The sequence below is a fragment of the Rhincodon typus genome, chromosome 25 (genome assembly GCF_021869965.1).
Source record: "Rhincodon typus isolate 14 chromosome 25, sRhiTyp1.1, whole genome shotgun sequence".
NCBI lineage: Eukaryota > Metazoa > Chordata > Chondrichthyes > Orectolobiformes > Rhincodontidae > Rhincodon > Rhincodon typus.
The window spans coordinates 41679127-41699327 of record NC_063356.1 but is presented as its reverse complement, the minus strand read 5'-3'; the positions used below and the strand labels follow the sequence as shown (position 1 = coordinate 41699327).

General features: G+C 45.1%; 1 protein-coding gene across 3 annotated transcripts in view; it reads right to left on the bottom strand.

Annotated features, from left to right (window-relative positions):
* The window catches only part of etv7 (ETS variant transcription factor 7), a 63083-nt gene that overhangs the window by 30215 nt on the left and 12667 nt on the right, over positions 1-20201 (bottom strand). For 2 of the 3 annotated variants that reach the window (XM_048612225.1, XM_048612227.1), the window contains exons 3-4: positions 14393-14557; positions 7612-7743 (exon numbers count right to left, since the gene is read on the bottom strand). In XM_048612225.1, the coding sequence (XP_048468182.1) occupies positions 7612-7743; positions 14393-14557 (297 nt within the window). The remainder of the gene's footprint in view (positions 1-7611; positions 7744-14392; positions 14558-20201) is intronic. The other variant, XM_048612226.1, reaches the window with a different exon arrangement.

Below are 20201 nucleotides of genomic sequence, written 5' to 3'. Positions count from 1 at the left end.
GTTTTGGTCTCCTTATCGGTGGAAGGATGTTCTGGCTAAGGAGGGAATGCGTCAAAAGACTGCTTCCTGAGACAGTAGGTCTGACGTATAAAGAGGGACTGGATCGGTTAGGACTATATTTACCGGAGTTCAAAAGAATGAAGGGGGATTTCATAGAAACCTATAGAATTCAAACAGGATTCAAAGGGTAAATGCAGGAAGGATGTTCCCAATGACCAGGGAGTCCAGAACCAAGGGTCACAGTCTAAGGATACAGGATAGGTCACTTAGGGCCGAGATGAAGAGAAACTGCTTCACCAAAAGAATGCAGCAGGCTAAGCAGCATCATACGAGCAGAAAGGCTGATGTTTCGGGCCTAGACCCTCCATCAGAAAAATTTTTCTGATGGAGGGTCTAGGCCCAAAACGTCAGCCTTTCTGCTCGGCCTGCTGCGTTCATCCAGCTCTGCACCTTGTTGTCTCGGATTCTCCAGCATCTGCAGTTCCTACTATCTCTCACCAAAAGAATGGCAAGCTAGTGGAAGTCTCTACAACAGAAAGTGGTTGAGGCCAAAACATTGAATGTTTTCAAGAAGGAGCTAGATATAGTTGTTAGGGCTAAATGGATCAAAGGATATGGAGAGAAAGCGAGATCAGGGTGCTCAGTTGAATCAACCAGATCAGATTGAATAGTGGAGCAGGCTTACTTCTGAATGGCTTACTTCTGTTCTTCTTTTCTATGTTTCTACGTAACATAACACTACCTTCTGATCTTTGCATATCTTTTAATATTTCTTGGATAACAAAAATTGATCAGTCTCAGATTTGATATTTGAATTAATCTTTGAATCATAGCACCCCATAAATTGCAGAAAGAGGCTATTCGGTCCATTGGGTCTGCACCGACCCTCTGAACAGCATTCCACAGTGCTCTTATACTCCAACCCCCTTGGAATAAGGGCCAACATTCCATTCGCCTTCCTGATTCCCTGCTGCCCCTCTGTGCTAGCTTTCTGTGTTTCGTGCACAGTACCCTCAAGTCCCTTTGTGTTGCGGCTTTCTGCAGTTTTTATCCAGTTAAATATGCTGTTCTTTTGTTCTCCCTTCCAAAATGAACAACTTTGCACTTTCCCACATTATACTCCATTTGCCAACTTTTTTTCCCCACTTGCTTAAGCTATCAACGTCTCTCTGTAAATGGTTTGTATCCCTCTCACAACCTGCCTTTCCACCTATTTTTATGTCATCCGCAAATCTGGCTACAGTACATTCACTTCCTTCCTCCATGTCACTAATATATATCGTAAACAGTTGCAGGCCCAGCACTGATCTCTGTGGAACCCCACCCGTCACAGGTCACCAACCTGAAAAACAGCCCCTTATCCCCAGTTTCCTGCCCATGAGCCCCAATTCTCTACTCATGCAAATATATTACCTCCAACACCATGGGCTCTTATGACTTAACCTTTTGTAAGGTACCTTATCAAATGGCTTCTAGAAGTCCAAATACAATTCATCTACTGGTTCCTTCCTCTGAGAAAATGGTTGGAGCACTGAAGCTGCCTTGCCTATTCTGTTAAAAAAAAAATCTACCACCACCTTGTGCTGGGAAGCTGGTCCAAAACCTTTCCCACTGCCAGTAAAATTCCCTGACTGCAGGACCTGGTCGGAGAGCTCACTGCCCCTGGCTCTCCGTGATTTTATTGGCACTCCCACTTCCCCTTCCTCATACCTCACTCCCTACCCTCACCTCCAAACATATTACCAATTTTGAGCTCAGGAAAACTTTCTCCATTTCCCTAAAGCGGAGTTTCCAGTACAATTCATGGTTAGTCTGGGTGTCGGCCAATAGGTTTGTATTTGACTTTTACCCCTTTGTATTCTACTCCACAAGATAGAAAGGTCACTATTGCACCAAGATTGATTTTAATGAGGTCCACACATAGGTCAGGGGTAGCAGGGTCACAAGAGGGAGCTCAGTCATTGTGTAAACAGTTGTCCAGCCAGGTCAGGGCTACAAGCCTTAGCCAATTGCAGAACCAGTGACTGGTGATGGTGGAAGAGCTAGAATCTGAAAGGACAATAGCTGCTTCCTGATGGCAGATCCTTCGGGAAGAGAACTTGTGCCTGCTTTAAGCACGAGAGAGACAACAGGAAACCACTTCATGCATTCTCAGACATGCTGCTCGTTGAGATTGAAAATGGGAGGCTTTGATTAGCACCAGAAGAGGTAAGTGGAAGACATTGAAGTTGGGGGGATGGGGGGAGAGATGGTGAGGCAAGGGGAGATGAGCAGAGGCCAAGCCCTTGAGTAGATCACTAACCAACGGAAGCGTTCCTCGGTGTTTGGGTCTCCAGTTTTTGCTCATTCGTCACCATTTAGAACATCCTCTACTCTATCCATTTTAGATCCAACGTGGATGATACCATATTTGACAATTTGAAAGGTCATGTAATCCACTTTTATAGTTCACTTTGTCTGTTCACAGCTTTGTAATGTTACATTTCGATCTGGGCTAATGATAAGGCCATTGATCTTACTGTCATTGCCAGGCTCCCTATCCAATTGTCTCCGTCATAAATCAATGAATAGTTGAGGCCCCGGTACAAATCCCTGCAGAGTGCCACTGATCACATCCTGTTAATGTGAAAACTCGTCCACAGTAACAACTCTATCACTTCTCTCTCAATCATTAACATCAATAATCTGCTCTCCATTCCGTAAGGTTCACCATTAGCTAACAATACTGACTATACTATCCCCAACATTGTTATTAACTCTCCCTGCTAGAAATGTTAACTATATAGGATAGGCTCAAAAGGACGGAATGGCCTCCTCCTGCTCCTATTTGCTATGTTTCTATGACTTCCTGTACCATAGTGTTACAGTCAGTTTGGTCAATTACTGTGCAGTGCCCACTCCCAGTCATGCAGGCTGCAAGAAGCTTAAACCTGTTGGACAACTGGCTAAAGTCCAAGAATCCAGCAGTTCCATCTAACAGAGCATCAATATCTGCCCCTAAAATGTTTGACCACCTTCTGGAACAAATGTCCAGTTGTCTGCAGCTCAGCCTCCAGCTCATCAACTCTGAGCTGAAGTCACCAGAGTTGCAGACACTTACTGGAGATGTGTTTGCTCTAGATCACACTTGCAACCCAAAGCTCCCACACTCTGCAGTCACAATACATCACCTGCCATCTTTATATGTTACTGAGTCTTAATTAAGTAATCAATTCATGAGAAGGCTATCAAAAAGGCACTTACATCGAGACAAAGGTAAACCTGCGATTGTCTCCCTGCAGCAGGAAAGGTTAAGGGAATTCGATCGAGATGTTCAATACCATGAAGTGTTAGATTAAGTCAAGAGATACTATTTTCAAGTAACACTTTTGGAAACACTGCATTCAATTCTGGTCTCCCTGCTATAGGATAGATGTTGTGAAACTTGAAAGGATTCAGAAGAGATTTACAAGGGTGCTGCCAGGGTTGGAGGGTTTGGGTTACAGGGAGAGGCTGAATAGGCCGGGGCTATTTTTGCTGGAGCATCGGAGGCTGAGGGGTGACCTTATAGAAGTTTATAAAATCATGAGCAGCAAGTATTGGCTGAACAGTCAAAGTTTTTTTTTTACCAGGGTAGGGGAGTCCAAAACTAGAGGTCATAGGTTTAAGGTGAGAGGGGAAAGATATCAAAAGGGACCTGAGGGACAACTTTTTCACACAGAGGGTGGTGTGTATATGGAACGAGCTGCTAGAGGAAGTGGTGGAGGCATCTGGATGGGTATATGAATAGGAAAGGCTTAGAGAGATATGGGCCAAAATGGGACTAGGTTAATTTAGGATATCTGGTCAGCATGAACGAGTTGGACCGAAGGGTCTCTTTCCATGCTGTACAGCTCTATGACTCTATGACTGAAGGACTTTGGGACACAGACAGAGGGAAATGGTAGACAAATCAGAGGTGACAGGAATTAAGTATCTTTGTTACAACATCAAGTTGCCCTGATCCGGGCTGTTGTTACCTGAAGGGGTAACAGAAGCAGATTCAAGACTGACTTTTAAAAGGAAGTTAAATATTTCAGTGTGTGATATGCTCCTTCAAAACTGGCATAGTGAAGTCACTAGTTTCTCTCTGTACTGTGTTATTTTACAATTCTGTGCCTGATTAGAACAGGTTCCGTAAAAGAACTGGATGAAACTGAACCTGTCCTCCTTCTGTTTCTCTGTTTGCTGGTTGAGTCACCGTGACAACACCCTCTACTTCCTGGTGAAGCTGAAACTGTCATTGCCTCTCATGGGGAAGAGCCAAACTGGTTGGAACAGATATAGTGGAAGGCGGTGGCGGGGGAGGGGACGGATGGGAACTGGGAATAATTACCGAAAAGGAAGTAGACCGACTCATATATGGAAGCAATGGGAGAAGTGATAGCTTGTACAGTAAGCTGCCATCACTGGTCACAAGGTCAAAGAATAGCCTCTCTGCTCTAAAAGGGCAACTGCCTAAGAGGAAACTCCACAGGAACTGTGTTTAAAACAAAAATTATTGCTAAATAAAACTCATGGTCCCATTTAAATTGTTGAATCTCAAAAGTCCTTTGAACATCTCGGAGAGATGCAAACAATGCGTTTTGGAACAGAACAGCAGAAGGGTCTAGGTCCGAAACGTCAGCCTTCCTGCTCCTATGATGCTGCTTGGCCTGCTGTGTTCATCCAGCTCTGCATCTTGTTATCTCAGTTCCTGAACTTAGTATTATTGCAGAGTTGATGATAAGTACTGTTGTTTATTTCTCAGGTCTAACTGACTATAAAACCCTCTCTGTTAGGAATTGATAAATACCATTCACTGCCAGGCTGGGGTGTGTCCCACTGACTGCTCTGTGTAGTAACCAGGGTTAGAGTCCACGTAATTGACTGACATGGAAACCATTGGGAAACTTTCTGAAATTCCTCAATATTAAACAACCTGAACTAGATTTTCCAACAGTATTCTATTTGCTGCTGTCTGTTTTGCAATTTGCTCAGTCCCAGCTCACTCAGAGCCAGCACTGTGCCATTTAAAGCAAGCACAGGATGTTATTTACAAGATGCAGACAGGCTGAATACCTATGAATATAACCCAGTGTGACTCACAGCGAGTCTCAATAAGAAACACTTCTAAATGCCAGTGTTCTAGTTTCTCCCTTGTGTACATCAAAGGCAGCTGAAACGCAGCCAATTCTTCATTTAACTGCACAGAGAGGTCGTTTTCCACAGGAGCATTGAGGCAGTCATGGTGTTATGACAGTGCTCTCCGCTATTGGATGAACATGTTTGACACAGCAGAGTTCAGTGAATGGCAATTCAGGAACCTCAGTGAGAGCTGTAGGGCATGGCTAGGTCAGATAATCCCTGAAAACCAATGTGGGGATTATGAAATCATTTGTCAAAGTGAGCTTTTCTCAGAATGTTCTAATGTGTTTCAGAGATGCTGAATTAATTTGAAGTATTGCTGTAGACATCAGCACAGCGGTAAATGAGTGCACAAGCTGTTTTTGGTTATGTTGGTTGAGGAAGGTCAGATGAAATGCTGGGAGAGCCATCTTATTCAAATAGAGTCACGTACACCTGATCTGACGGATTCCAACTTAACGCCTCACCTGAAAGGGCATCTCAGGCAGCACAACCCTCTCTCAATGCCTCACTGAAGGGTCAGCCTGGAATGCACAAACATGAAACAGCAGGATGCCACTCGGCCCTTCGAGCCTGTTTCACCATTCAATAAAATCAATGGTGGATCTAACTTTAACCTTAACTCTACATGCCCGTATATCCCCGATAATCTTTTATCTCCTTGCTAGAATCTACCTGTGCCTTAAAAATATTTAAAGATTTTGCATCCACTATTTTTTGAGGAAGATACTTTCAGAGGCTCCCAATCCCCAGAGAAAAATGTTTCCACATCTCTGTCTTAAATAGGCAACATTTATTTTTAAACAATGCCCCCTAGTTCTAGATTCTCCCATAACAGGGAACATTCACATTCCACCTGGTCAAGTCGTCTCAGTATCTTATATGTTTCGATGAAGTCACATACCCCCTTGTAAACTCCAGGGGATACAGGCCTAGTCTATCTAGCGTTTCCTCATAAGGCAATCCGCTTATTCCAGATAGAAGCCAAGGAAACCTTCTCTGAACTGTTTCCAATACATTAGCGTCCTCCATAAGTATGGTGGCCAGTCCTGTACACAGTCCTCCAGATGGGGTCTCACCAATGCCCTCACCAAAGTATCACCTCCCTAATCTTGCATTCAATTCCCCTCGTAATAAAACATTATATTTACAGAAACCATTTTATTAACCAGCACCTATGGGAGAAGGTTGATCAAATATTCCAGTTGATCATAAGGTCCACTTTTTTTTTATTCATTCACGGGATGAGAGCATCACTGACCAGGCAGCCATTTATTGCCCATCCCGAATTGCCCAGAGGGCAGTTAAGAGTCAACCACATTGCTGTGGGTCTGGAGTCACATGTAGGCCAGACTAAGTAAGGATGGCAGTTTCCTTCCTTATAGGACATTAGTGAACCAGACGGGTTTTTCTAACAATCAACAATGGATTCATGGTCATCATTAGACCTTTAATTCCAGATATTTATTGAATTCAAATTCCACCGTCTGCCGTGGCGGGATTCGAACCCGGATCCCCATGCAAAGAAGGGGGTTTCCGCAATGGCTGTCCCACTACAGAGAAATGTGACAAACAATAATCTACCCTTTTGTGACAGAATTACTTTGTCTTTGGACAAATCTGTTTGAAACTGGAGATCCATCACCGTCACCCCCTGTCTTTTGCTGGACAAGGGAGAGAGATTAGGGACAGATAAGGGAGGTCGAAATTAAGCGAGGCCCTGACCCACTCATTTTCTGCACTAGTCTGGCCAATTACAACTTTTAATGACAGGCTTGCACTGATGGCTAATTTTTGCCAGAATGGTTAAAAAGAAAAATGTATTTCTTTAGATCACAGAAAAGAGCAGCAGGGATAATGTCCAATTTGACAAAGATAAGCACAAGGGAAAAAGGCAGAAACATAATATGTAGAAACAGAAATAGGGCATTCAGCCCCAATGAGTCTCATTCAATGAGATCATGGCTGATCTGATAATCTCCAACTCCACTTTCCTGTCTTTTCTCTATCACCCGTGATTCCACTCTGTATTAGTCTTTTAGATCGAAACAGGATCCGAGATATCAGTATGACACAGGGAATTTTAAATGGGCTTGAACTGATGTGAATTTTTTTTTTTTTTAGTTCCCTCAATTACTTCTTCGCACTTCTCATCAATTGAGCCATAATTAACAATGTTTGCAGCGTCTGCCGTTGGAAAATGGGTTTCACATGGCTCACTCTCTTCATTCCTCTTGTATATATTGCACAGTCCAACCTCAGTGGCTATCATTCCCACATTTCCTGGAGATCCATGAGTAAACCTGCTCAGGTCCCAGTTCTCTGTCCACCTTGGACTGGGGATGAGTGTTAGTCATGTAGGGAAGATATGGCCCTGAGTGATGCTCTGTATTGACCCTTCCCCACCCTATAATTGATACTGGAAGTGGGGTCTCCCAGGAAATTGCCTGAAGGATACAATCATACCTTCGAAGGGGTTGAGAAGAGTTCCAGGGGAGGTGTGCATGGCCTGTTCTGCTGGCACATTCATGATGAAATTCCTCTGTGCAAAGTTTCTGTAGTTATTGATCTGTTGCAGTATTTCATACAGCACGTCCCCTAAAAGAGAAATCGAATTAAAACCCTTTGCATAGGAGGATTTCTGGATTTTTCCAACAGTTTCATTGGGAATTGTCCCTGACCCAATCTCAGTTCTACTGCCCTCATTGCGGAACGGCCTGCAGGCATGGTATCAACATTGCCACCAAGAACGATCCGTCGACAAGACACACAGGGGTCAGAGACATGGAATGAGTCCGCAGTTCGGGGCTTTGTGGCTTTGCTACATGATGGTCCACTTTGGCACAAAGCAAAGAAACATTCTGCCCTTCCTTACCTCATTCCTGATCCCATGGGGAGAGAGGTTCCAGAATCCTGACCATTTCAGCTCCAGATAATCTTCTAAACCCGGCCACTGGAAGCACAGGGGCAGCACTATGAAGGAACCACTCAATATATCATCCTTCCTTTCTGAGTAAGGTGTTCTCAATCTCCTTTCTAAAGACTGGAGTTCTTACACCACAATTGTAACGTGTCTGGAGATGTTACCGTGTGGTACTATTCTGAAATACCTAACACACGCCCACCTCACACATGGGCTTCTGACCAATAAAGTGAGAGTCCCTTCAATCTGGTATTTACACACTCGCCCCCCAAACCCCCCTACTCCCCCCACCAACAAGAGAATTAAAGGGCCTTGCCTAAAGCCACAAACAACATTACTTTTTGAATTGTGACACAGCGAACAGAATCTTCCAAGCTGTTTTCACATGGTTAGGCAGGGAATACTATGTTAAAGTTTTGTGATTATGTTTTTAGAACCAATGGCTGGAAACCTCCTTTATGTTGATTAGCATGTCATAGATACTCATTAAGACCCTAGCTCCGCTGAAATTACACTCCCAGGCACAAATTTGTTGGACAGAATGGGAAACATATGTTCTCAAAGCCAACTATGAGGCATGTACCTGACTTCTGCTCCAGAGACAACAAATTTCTTCATGTTATGCATCTCCATCAAAACCAAACTGCTTTTTATTCCTTCACGGGATGTGGGTGTCACAGGCTGGGCCAGAGGGCAGTTTGGAGTCAACCACATTGCTGAGAGTCCGGAGTCACAATGAGGGCACAACTAGGTAAGGGTGGCAGATTTCCTTCCCTAAAGGACATTAGCGAACCAGATTGGTTTTTCTGACAATAGTTTCATGGTCATCATGAGATCTTTTTAAGTGAATCCAAATTCCAGGATTCGAACCCAGGTCCCAGAACGTTGCCTGAGTCTCTGAATTAATAGTCTATTGATAATACTACTAGGCCACCGCCTTCCTAAGCTTTCTTGGTGCAAAGTCTTATAGGTCAAGGCGTGAAATTTGCCCAAGAGAAGCAGAGGCTGATGCCAGCAAACCTTATCAGTGGGAGAAAATGGGGTTTCCTCAAAAGGTACAGATCCAAGGGTGGGGCAGGTAGAAAGGAATGGGAGTAAATGGAAATTAAACAGCGTGGTTATTGGGAGCACTGGAAGGATCCTGGGGAACAAAGGGAGGACAGTGGGCTCGAGGGCAGAATCACAGAGAGGGGCAAGTGGGACAAGGAAACGGCGGCAGCCACATGTTTAGAGTAAGGAACACAATGGGGTAAGTAGGTACTCCGAGGAGAGAGAATGAGAAATTGAATTGAATAAGGGACTAATGCTGGGCATGAGGACATGGGTTGGAGTCAGATCGGAGGGGGGAGAAACAGGAATATCAAGTACAGATACTTACAGGGGGAGCTTGAAGGAGGACAGGGGCAATGCAGGAGGAAAGGAGAAGACCATGTGAAGTGATGGTGGGAGAAGATGTGGTAGATCTTGCACATGGCAGGATGAGGAAGAGGAAAACCAGTCCTGGGTCATGAAGAATGTCCTTCACCAGCTACAGGAGGCTGGATGGCAGACTTTCACCAGCACAGTAGCAGCTGCATGAGGACCTCAAGGGTAGACTGACAAAGTCAAAAATCACAACATGGAGAACAAACAGCTCAATCCTGATTTTCCTTCACAGCCGAGTACTCCAATGCCCGATATTTGAGTAATTTAACCCAGCATTGCTGAGGAGGAGCAATACCCAGTGACAACAGAACAAGAGGGGAACCAGGGTCTTCAGTGCCATCGAGTGGCGTACTGACAGAGGATGAACTGACAGCCCCCGACTCCCCGCAGGTGAGTGAAAGGCAGTGCTGGAAGCCTCCCCAGGTACACTGTCACCTACATCTGCAACCTCCTGCAGACAGATCTGTAACCACGTGGTGTAGGAGGTGGCGCTGTGAAAACGAGAGCAACAATAAACCTCCTCACCATCAGCTCATTTTAAACCCCAACCAGGACTGGCATCTCCCAACCTGCATCACACAAGTGCATTCGAGAGTTCTCTATTCCATGTTTGAGGAAAGACGGATGATTTGTCCAGTTTATCACAGAGAGCCAAGGCGTCAGATTTTCAGCCATGGAGTTAAAGACCATTGAGTTTGCACGAACATACATGGCTAAGCAGAACCATGAGCCAATATTCTCAAGGAAGCACTTGTTCTGTTGCTTTAAAATGTTAAGGAACTTTACTTGTGGTATTAAAACTGTAAGTCAATTTGTTTTCTTTGCACCAAGGTCCTGCTCATTTTCCTGGTCAGAGTATCAGTGTGGTGTCCTGCAGGATTACACAGGGCTGCGTTTAGATGAATCAAGCCTCAGTTTGCAAAAAAAAAAAACGAAAAACTGCAGATGCTGGAAATCCAAAACAAAAACAGAAAATGCTGGAGAAACCCAGCAGCAGCTGTGGAGAGAAGTCAATTTAACATTGCAAGTCGTTCTTCAACTCTCCATTAATTTCTGTTTTTCACTTAGTTTGCAAAGGACCATTGGTCTAATATAGCAACATAGAGAAGCTGAACTGCTGAAACCCAAATCTTGAGCCGCAGATACCACTTTCTGAAGGTGCTGTTCCTCTCAAAGGGCAACACAGGATCACCACCTCAATGCCCTTAGTACTACTTCCTGGTGATGTGAGTGAGTGAGAGCGTGTGGGGTGGTCAGGCACAAGGTCACCTAAAAGGAACACAGAAAAGACCAGAGGCTGTACAGACCACAGCATCACCGCAATAAATGCTGACTTTGTGTCCAGTTTCACGTTGGACAGAGATTTACACCTGTTTACGCCAAGTGTCTTCAACAATCTTTCTCCACTCTGTTCCTTTGCCACCCTCATTGGCACAACTATGATGCAGGAAGCTCCCTGACCAAGCTGTTTTGATCAGGTGGCCCTGGTGACACCCTCTGGTGGTCCTGGGCCCAGAGGGCACTCCTGGTCTGCTGCAAGTACAATAGGCTGACCTGGTTGGGGAGGGAGGTCCCTGGGAGAGCGGGAGCTAGAGCTGAAGAGTACTTCTGCACCATCCCAAGGTGACCTTCCCTGTCTCTCCTCCTCCTCCTGTCCATGCACACTGGGAAACCCCTCAGCCCTGAGGTGATGCAGATAGTTGGAATTCTGTTTGAGGGTTTGAGTTAAAAGGAGAGGGTGGATAGGCTGGGGCTTTATTCCCCTGGGAGCGCTGGAGGCTGAAGGGTGACCTTATAGAAGTTTATAAAATCATGAGGGGCTTGGGTGGGGTGAATAGCCAGGTCTTTTCCCAGGATAGGGCAGTCCAAAACAAGAAGGTAAGGTTTAAGGGGAGAGGGAAAATATTTAAAAGGGACTTGAGCGGCAACTTTTTCACGCAGAGGGTGGTGTGTGTGTGGAATGAGCTGCCAGAGGCTGGTACAATTACAACAATTAAAAGGCATCCAAACAGGTACGTGGATAGGAAAGGTTTGGAGGGATACGGGCCAAATGCTGGCAAATGGGACTAGTTCAGTTTAGGAAACGCAGTCAGCATGGATGAGTTGGGTTAAAGGGTCTGTTTCTGTGCTTTATGATTCTCCGACTCTACAAGTGAAGACAAGATCCCTCAGCCTCCTCTCACTGACCCATTGGATGAATGTATCCATGACTTGAGCAATGGAGTTAAGGTCCAAGTACATACTGATGGTTCTTTTGGACCTGCCTCGCCACAGTGGTCACCACCCTATCCATGTAGACAGCCACACATTTGCGCATCACAGTCACAATATCAGACAGAGCTTTGGCAAACTCCTTTGTCTTTCACCCCAGTATCTGCACGATCTCTGCCCCCTCTGTCACTGCTCCTTTGCTTGTCTCTCCATCTCCTTCATTCAGAGCAGCTGGTGGAGATGGGACTGGAGGGAGGAGTGGGCTTCATTTCTTATTCTCCCTGGAATGGGAGAGGAAGTGGGATCAGATGCTGCAGAGACATGCACAATGATCTTTGCATTGTGAGCTGCCACCCCTAGCTAAGGAATTATTGAGAAGTTCCAGCTCACTGTTCCCCTCACACAAACACTGGCATTGATTACACATGAGGCTCTGATGGAGATTTCTGCCCACAACCTCCTGTGTGATAGACCCTACACTGCCAACCTTCCAATGCTAACTCACACTCACAGCAGCATGAAGCATTGAGGGGACAGTGGTACATACCCTGGCAGAGCACAGCAGATCATTCATTCTCAGGGCACTGGAGCTGGGTTCTCTCGTGCCACCCACAGGCCATGACCTCCGCAGCCACCTCTGCCCAGGCTGCCTTCCTCAGTCAGGATGGCCACTTGTGGCTATCCGCAGGGAAAACAGTTTCTCTTCCCTCGTGGTCAGTCTTCAGGAAAACCTTGAGGGAAGTGTCACTATAGAGCGGTGCTGCTATTTGCTCTTTTAACACATTCCTGTCTAAACTATTCACATTCTGAGCTTGGAAATGTATCAACGTTCCTTCACTGTCATTGGGTCAAAATCTTGGAATTTCTATCCTAGTGGCAGGTGGACTGCAGCGGTTTAAGAAGGCAGCTCACCACCACCTTCTTAAGGGCAACAAGGGATGGGCAATAAATGCTGGGCCGGCCAGCGACTCCTCCATTGTCCAAACACATGCTCCTCTTTTGCCCGCCTTCATTTCCCATCAGAGTGGGCCCATGCTCACCAGATCCCACCTTTATCTCTCGGACAGCTTTGCTGACTTCTCTCTATTGTCAACGCTGCCACTAAGTACGCAGTGGCCGCGTACGTGCACAATCGCATTATCGCATGTGCCACGTCACAGACAGACATCAGTCAGGGGAAAGGTGGCACTGCCCACTGACCTTAACGTCGCACAGCAGCAAGGATTCAAACTGCTAAGTGTCAGCCCACTGCAATCAGATAACAGTTCACTTCTTGCTGTGATGGTCATTAAAAACAATTCAACTCAAAATGTAAAACTTTGGAGGAGGTTCAGCTCAGTTTGATCAGAGACAGAGACAGTCAGGCAGAGCAGGAGGTGGTCAGGAATTCAATGGAAAGAAAGAAATGGGAGGGGAGAGAGTTTGCAATCCCTGGACAAATGTATCCAGAATCACAGACTAGGTAAAGCAGCAGCTGCCTTAGGTCGTCAGACAGATTGTACCTGAAGCTTTTTCCCCCCAGAATGAGCTGGATAAAGGCCTGAAGAAACAGTTGCCATCTCTTTGGGATGGGGGCCAGCCTTGCTTGTGGGCCACAAAATCTCCAAACCAGTGCTCCCTCTTTGTGGGAAGGGCTGGGGGCTTGTATCTGCTGCTCCAGTTAAGGAGTGTGGGACATCTCCAGGACATGAGCAGGTGCTGACATCTAGGTATTTGGCAACACACACATAGTTTCTCTGAAAGGATTGACTTCCTGGACACGGAGGTCACTTTGAAAGTTAAACAAGGAACATTGTCCTTTTTTCAATTTACACACTCCACCCTTAGCAACTTCATGAGAAATGAACCAGAGTCCATACTGCACCGAGAAGACTGTGTACATTCACTCTAGTATCCTTTGGTCGCCATTAAGCCCCTGTTAGATACTTTGAGATGTTTTGACAGATGCAACTATCATTAAATCCAAGATCAGTATACAAGTGTTATTCTTATAAGTTTTACATATTCCAGACTGGTACACAGAACTGTCATCCCCATATACATCATATTTTTCAGACTAATAGAACTTTTATCCTCATACATATAACATATTTCAGATTGGTACACTGAACTACTGTCCCCAGTGTATTCCTGACTAGGACACTGTGTTACTTTCTGTTTATAAAACACTATAAGGCTTATAGTCATAGAAACCTACCCTTCAGCCCAACTCATCCATGCAGACCAGGTTTCCTAAACTGAACTAGCCCTATTTGCCTGCATTTGGCTGATATCCCTCTAAACCTTTCCTATTTATGTACTTGTCCACATGTCTTTTAAATGTTGTATCCACTCTAACACTTCCTCTGGCAGCTCATTCCACACACACACCATCCTCCGTGTGGAAAAAGTTGCCCTTCAAGTCCCTTTTAAATCTTAGATCTATGCCGTCTAGTTTTGGATTCTCCTACTCTGGGGAAAAGACCTTGACTATTCACCTTATCTATGCCCCTCATGATTTTATAAACCTTTATTAGGTCACCCCTCAGCCCAGTGAAAAAAGTCCCAAACTATCCAGCCTCTCCTAATAACTCAAACCCTCCAATCTTGATGACATCCCTGTGAATCCTTTTTGCACCCTTTTCCAGTTTAATGTCATCCTTCCTGTATCGCAGCAAATTCTGAATGAAAACCCTGAGCAGCTCTTACCTGAACTTGGAGAGCGGTGCCTGAAGTCATCCTTGGTGAGCAGGCAAAGAGCTTTTCCATTCATTTCGAACTTGCTCTCCTCAATAAACCGCAGGGAATATTCTCTCTCTGCCCATTTTAGCCACTGTGTGACATCTGCCTTGCTCCACAGTGATGGCTGCATTTCTGTCACAAATCAACAACACAAAACCACTGTTTACTGAAAGGTAGCCACACTCCCACAAATATATCTGAGTGTAGTTTCTTACAGTGTAGGAGAAAGACCAGGATGCAGCGACTTTAGATCATCAATTGAAACTGGCAATAGACCACATTCACTCTTCCAGAAGAATCCAAATGTTGATTGGAATGATTGCATGTCAATTATTGTAATTCAGATGTTATGGACTAGTGCTCTGGGGAAATTAATTGAAATCCTATTATTCTACAATCTGTGGATTGAAATTCAATGAACTGAAGAAAGTTGGAGTAAAAAGTCAATCTCAGATCTGGTGACCAATGAAACTATCAAACTGTTTCAAAGCCGTTCCGAGAAGGAAATCCCCATCTAACTGACACGTGATTCTCAAATTCTCTTTGAAATGGTCCCAGCGAAGTGCTCAGCCAGCCAGCCAGCCATGTCAAACTGCTCCAAAGACATTGCTAAAAGAGGAAAAACTGGATGGACTGCCCAGCACCAATGGCAAACCTGCCCAGTCAATTCCGTAATATTCAGCAGGGAGTAGGTAGAGGTAAAGCTGCCCTAGTCCCAGAGGAGCATAGGGCTGCTCTCTTTCTAAGAAAGAGATGACTGGTGGTGGTTTAACCCACGGGGAGATGAGGAGAGAGAGGTTAAGGAGATACGTGACCTTATGGTGACCTCAGCCAGTGCAGGAATTGAACCCACGCTGCTGTTAGTGCTTTGCAAACCAACTGTTCAACCAACTGACCCCCAACTCACCTCCTGACTCCCCAGAGTCTTTCTGTCATCTACAAGGCACAAGTCAGGAATGTGATGGAATGCTCATCACTTGGTCAGATGGGTGCAGCTCGGATAATCGTGAAACAACTCAACATCATCCAGGACAAGGCATCCTGTTTGATTGGCACCTCACGCAGCACCCTAAACACACGCTCTCTCCCACCATTGGCACTTGGTGGATGTAGAATGTGCCACAGACAAGAAGCCCTGTAGCAACTCACCAAAGATCCTTAGATACCATCATCCATAACCTCCAACGCCAGGAGAACAAGGGCAGCCAGTACACGGGAACACCACCCACCTGCAAGTTCCCATTCAAGCCACTCTCCATCCTGACTTGGGAACATTCAGGGTGAAAATCCAGACACACCCTCCCTAACAACACGGTGGCTCTACCTACAGCATATGGACTGCAAGGAAAATTAGGAACGAGCAATAAACATTGATCAGCAAATGCCAACCTCCCACTAACAAATCAAAAGGATTGCTGTAAATATTTATTCTCTTGAAATCCCCACCCAAAAATCATGGCCAATTTGTACTCTCCAAAGAGGACTTCTAACGGACTGTGACCAATCTTACCCTCAGCAGATGCCAACTGTCCAATATGGGTGACTGGACAGTAAGCAGGGGAGCAGTTTCCATTTCCCGAAATCAGGGACATTGGGTATTGGCTGATTGAGATCACAAACTAGCCTTTGATCGTAGTACTGAGCTAGATGGTTTAGCTATTCATTTATTGAGGCTTTGCGGAATGCCATGCCACAAATCTGACTTGTATGGCACCTACAGTGAGAATTCGACCTGGGAGGGTAGATATTCATGCCAAGGTGGAGTGGGAAATGGAACTGAATTTAAGCTCGTTCTCCCCGTGATGTTGACTTCGCTTTGGGAGCAGGTACTTGCTAAGGGTCTGCTATAGTCTATAGCTCTGCTCTTGGTCGGAGTTCCACTTATTGGGCCAGTTATGCTTACTCCCTCGTGGCCAGGTTTGCTTTGATTTACATATACAATGAACAGGATATGTACCATTCCCTTACATCCTATTGTCCCTATGCCTATACCTTGCATTCCCTGGTTTTGCAAAAAGGTACAGGGCCTTAGCTAATTCCTCTGCTGTTCCTTTTACATCTCAGCAAAGCAACACTTTAATATCATTGCCAAATAAATATCACCTCTTGGCAGGAAGCTGACCTGCTCATTTACCTGCACTCAGCTGGAAAGCCCCAGTATACTGGGTGTTTCCAGCACTCCTTATGGAAAAGGGCCAAACAAATGTTTCAAATAAAACACATATTTCTCATGTTGCTCTGTGCATGACCTGCTGAGAAATGTAGAAGTGAAATTGGGTGTGTTGTGGGGTAACAGGAAACAGTGTTTACACTCAAATCTGTGAATGGTCAATTAAAGAATCATCTCCATAGGAGGAGGGAAAGGAAGAGGAAGACAGAGGAAATGATTGAGGGTGTCAGCTCAGCTGACTCAGAAAGCATTAAGAAGCTACCACACAATGATCCTGGGAGAGAGGCTCAAGCCAAGGCTCACCCTTTGAGGAATGTGTCAGCTGCTAGTACAGGCAGCCAGGGATCAAGCATAGAGGCAGGTTATAATTCCAAAAGTGAACACCTAATTAAATGACAGGAAAGAGAGAGAAACAAAGGGGCCTATTCTAACATCTAAAGTTTTATTGTTCAGCAGTCAGGAGGCAATAAATACCAAACATTAGTGGCATGCAATACACATCACCAGGGTCAAAAACAAAGTTACTGGAAAAGCTCAACAGGTCTGGCAGCATCTGTGAAGGAGAAAACAGAGTTAACGTTTCGGGTCCGGTGACCCTTCCTCAGAACATCACTAGGGTAGTGTGCTGGAAATCAAGCCTTGCTATTCCCAGAGCCATTACAAAATTCAAAGATTTAAAAGTATGCAGAATTGCCCAGTTTACTTTTCTTTCTGACCCATGCTGATAGAATGCATTGTCCATGTTTCTGTACTTCACAAAAACCATTATTTATTGCACATAAATCAAACCTAGCTACAGGTAAACAATCGTGAACTGTCAGCGTACAATTCTCCAAGATAAAATTCTAACTGCCTTAGGAAATTCCCCCTTACACCCACAGGCAGGAAAAAATACAGGTGCTATGGATGGAGGGAAAGACTGGGAACGCCGTTCAGAGGTCCCTGTTCACAGGATTTACTGAGATGATTCTTGACCTGATCAGAATGCTGCTTCACAATCTTCCTCCAGGATATTTGCAATTACTGAACGAGAAACAAACTGGTTTTCTTTAGGCTTAAGGCTCGTAGTGTAGAGCACAGAGAGAGAGAGAAAGAAAGAGAGAGCGCGAGAGAGAGCACGCGAGAACCTAAGCTGGAGGGGATCAGAAGGCATCTCCTTTTCTTGTTCACATCCCCAAGTTGGTCAGCTACCCGAGAACCAATCACATTGCTGGCGACAGGCAGAAGGGCTCTGTCAATAATGCCCACCAGTCTACAAACCAATCAGCTACTTGTTGCCAGTGAATCACCCTTTGAACACACCACTCAGCTCCAGCTCCTCTGTAAACCTTCCCCCAACAACCTCATCCAGCAGCTCTGCAAACAGCACTTACAATGAGCATCACGTAACTTTTTTTTACAAAAACTGCAGGAATCACTCACTGATCCTTGGTTTGTAAAATAATCCATTTCCTAAGTCAGCCCACAATCAAAAATACAGGGCAAAAAAGTGGTCTTCACACAAGATAGCAATTGAATGAGAGCCTTGTTTAGCACTCCTAATATGTCCCTAATAAAAATATATTCTACAAAATATCTTTCCCATAACAACACATGTAATAAGACTGGGTTACAGTCTTGACCTGTTATTTTAACATCAAAAACCTACTGATGGCCTCGAATCCAACAAGCCAAAGATTCCCTTTCAACTTATTAGTGTACTGTTTTTCCTGCTTACCTGCTCCCCACTCACCGCTCCTCATCTCAACCAGCTCACCCCCTCCCAGTTACTATTTCTCTGTCCCAACCCTCTGCCTCCTTCCCACATCTTGCCTCTCACCTCCTCTCTTCAGCTGATTCCAGGTCATGGTTAGGAAACAGCAAGGGAGCAGTCAGGAGCAGGAAGTGATGAGAGGAACAGTGAGTCAGAGAGTGAGGGTGGGGGAGTGATGAGTGGGGGAGGGAACCAGCAAGAGGGAGGGAGGGAGGGAGTTGAGGAGCAGTGAGTAAAACAGTGGTTTATTTCGATGAAGATTGAGCAGGCACAGTCATACTGCTACTTGGCACATGCACCGCGGTCAAGCCCAAAACAAAAATGGAGACAGTATTATTCTGGAAAAAAACTTATTAATTTGCAAATAATGATTAAATGTAAACGTGCTGTTAGAATGCACTGTAACCAGTGTGGTCTCTGCAGCACTGAGTACAACCAGATGTCTCAATCGAATTAGTAAGTTTGCAGATGACACCAAAATTAGTGGTATAATGGACAATGAAGAAGGTTATCTCAGAGTACAACAGGATCTTGATAAAATGGGCCAATGGGCTGAAGAGTGGCAGATGGAGTTTAATTCAGATAAATGAGGGGTGTTGCATTTTGGTAAGGCAAACCAGGGCAGGACTTACACAGTTAATGATAGAGCCCTGAGGAGGGTTGCTGAACAAAGAGACCCAGGAGTTCAGGTGCAGAGTTCCTTGAAAGTGGAGTCGCAGGTAGACAGAGTGGTAAAGAAGGCATTTGGCACACTTGCCTTCATTGGTCAGTACACTGAGTATAGGAGTTGGGATGTCATATTGCAGCTGTACTGGACATTGGTGAGACCACTTTTAGAATACTGTGTACAATTCTGGTCATCCTTCTACAGGATGGGTGTTGTTAAACTTGAAAAAGTTCAGAAAAGATTTATAAAAATGTTGCTGGGACTGGAGCGTTCGAGGTCATAACAAGACGCTAAATAGGCTGCAGCTATTTTCCCTGGAGCATCGGAGGCTGAAGGGTGACCTCATAGAGATTTCTAAAATCATGAGAGGCATGGATAGGGTAAATAGCCAATGTCATTTTTCTAGGGCAGGGGAGTCCAAAACTAGAGGGCATAAGTTTAAGATGAGAGGGGAAAGATTTAAAAGGGACCTGAGGGGCAACTTTTTCACGCAAAGTGTGGTGCATGTATGGAACGAGTTGCCAGAGGAAGTGGTGGAGACTGTACAATTACAACATTTCAAAGGCATCTGGATGGGTACATGAATAGCAAGGGTTTAGAAGGATATGGGCCAATACTAGCAAATGGGACTAGGTCAGACTGGGATGTCTGGTAGACATGGATGAGTTGAGCAGAAGGGTCCATTTCTATGCTGTACAACTCTATGAATCACCCAGTAAGTGAAGCCATTTTAAAACGTAGTCACTGTGAGTCAATGGGGGAAAGTGTGAGCGGGGCATAATGTGTGGTCAAGACAGTTTTTAAATACTGAATCTCTGCTATATATCCAAAATGATTTAATGTGAGCTGCTCTACTGTTCTCACACGAACAGAGACCTGGGCTTCCTGGAGGCCAGTGCCAGTGTTCCTGCATGAACTAATGCTCTCGCCAGTGACACACTGTCTCCATACAGCAATGTTGTTTGTGTGTCAGTGTCCACTTCTGAGACAGCGCTTGTGTCTGTATCTGAGCCCAGTACCCATATATGGACCAGCACCACGTCCATGCAACGGCCAGTACCCAGATGTATACAAGTGTCCCTTTGTGACCCTGTAAGCCAGTATCTCTGAGTGCCGGTGCCAATGGCCTAGTGTTTAAAGGGTAACTTTGTATGTACTAAGTCCTTAGTCCAAGCCAGGTGAAGTC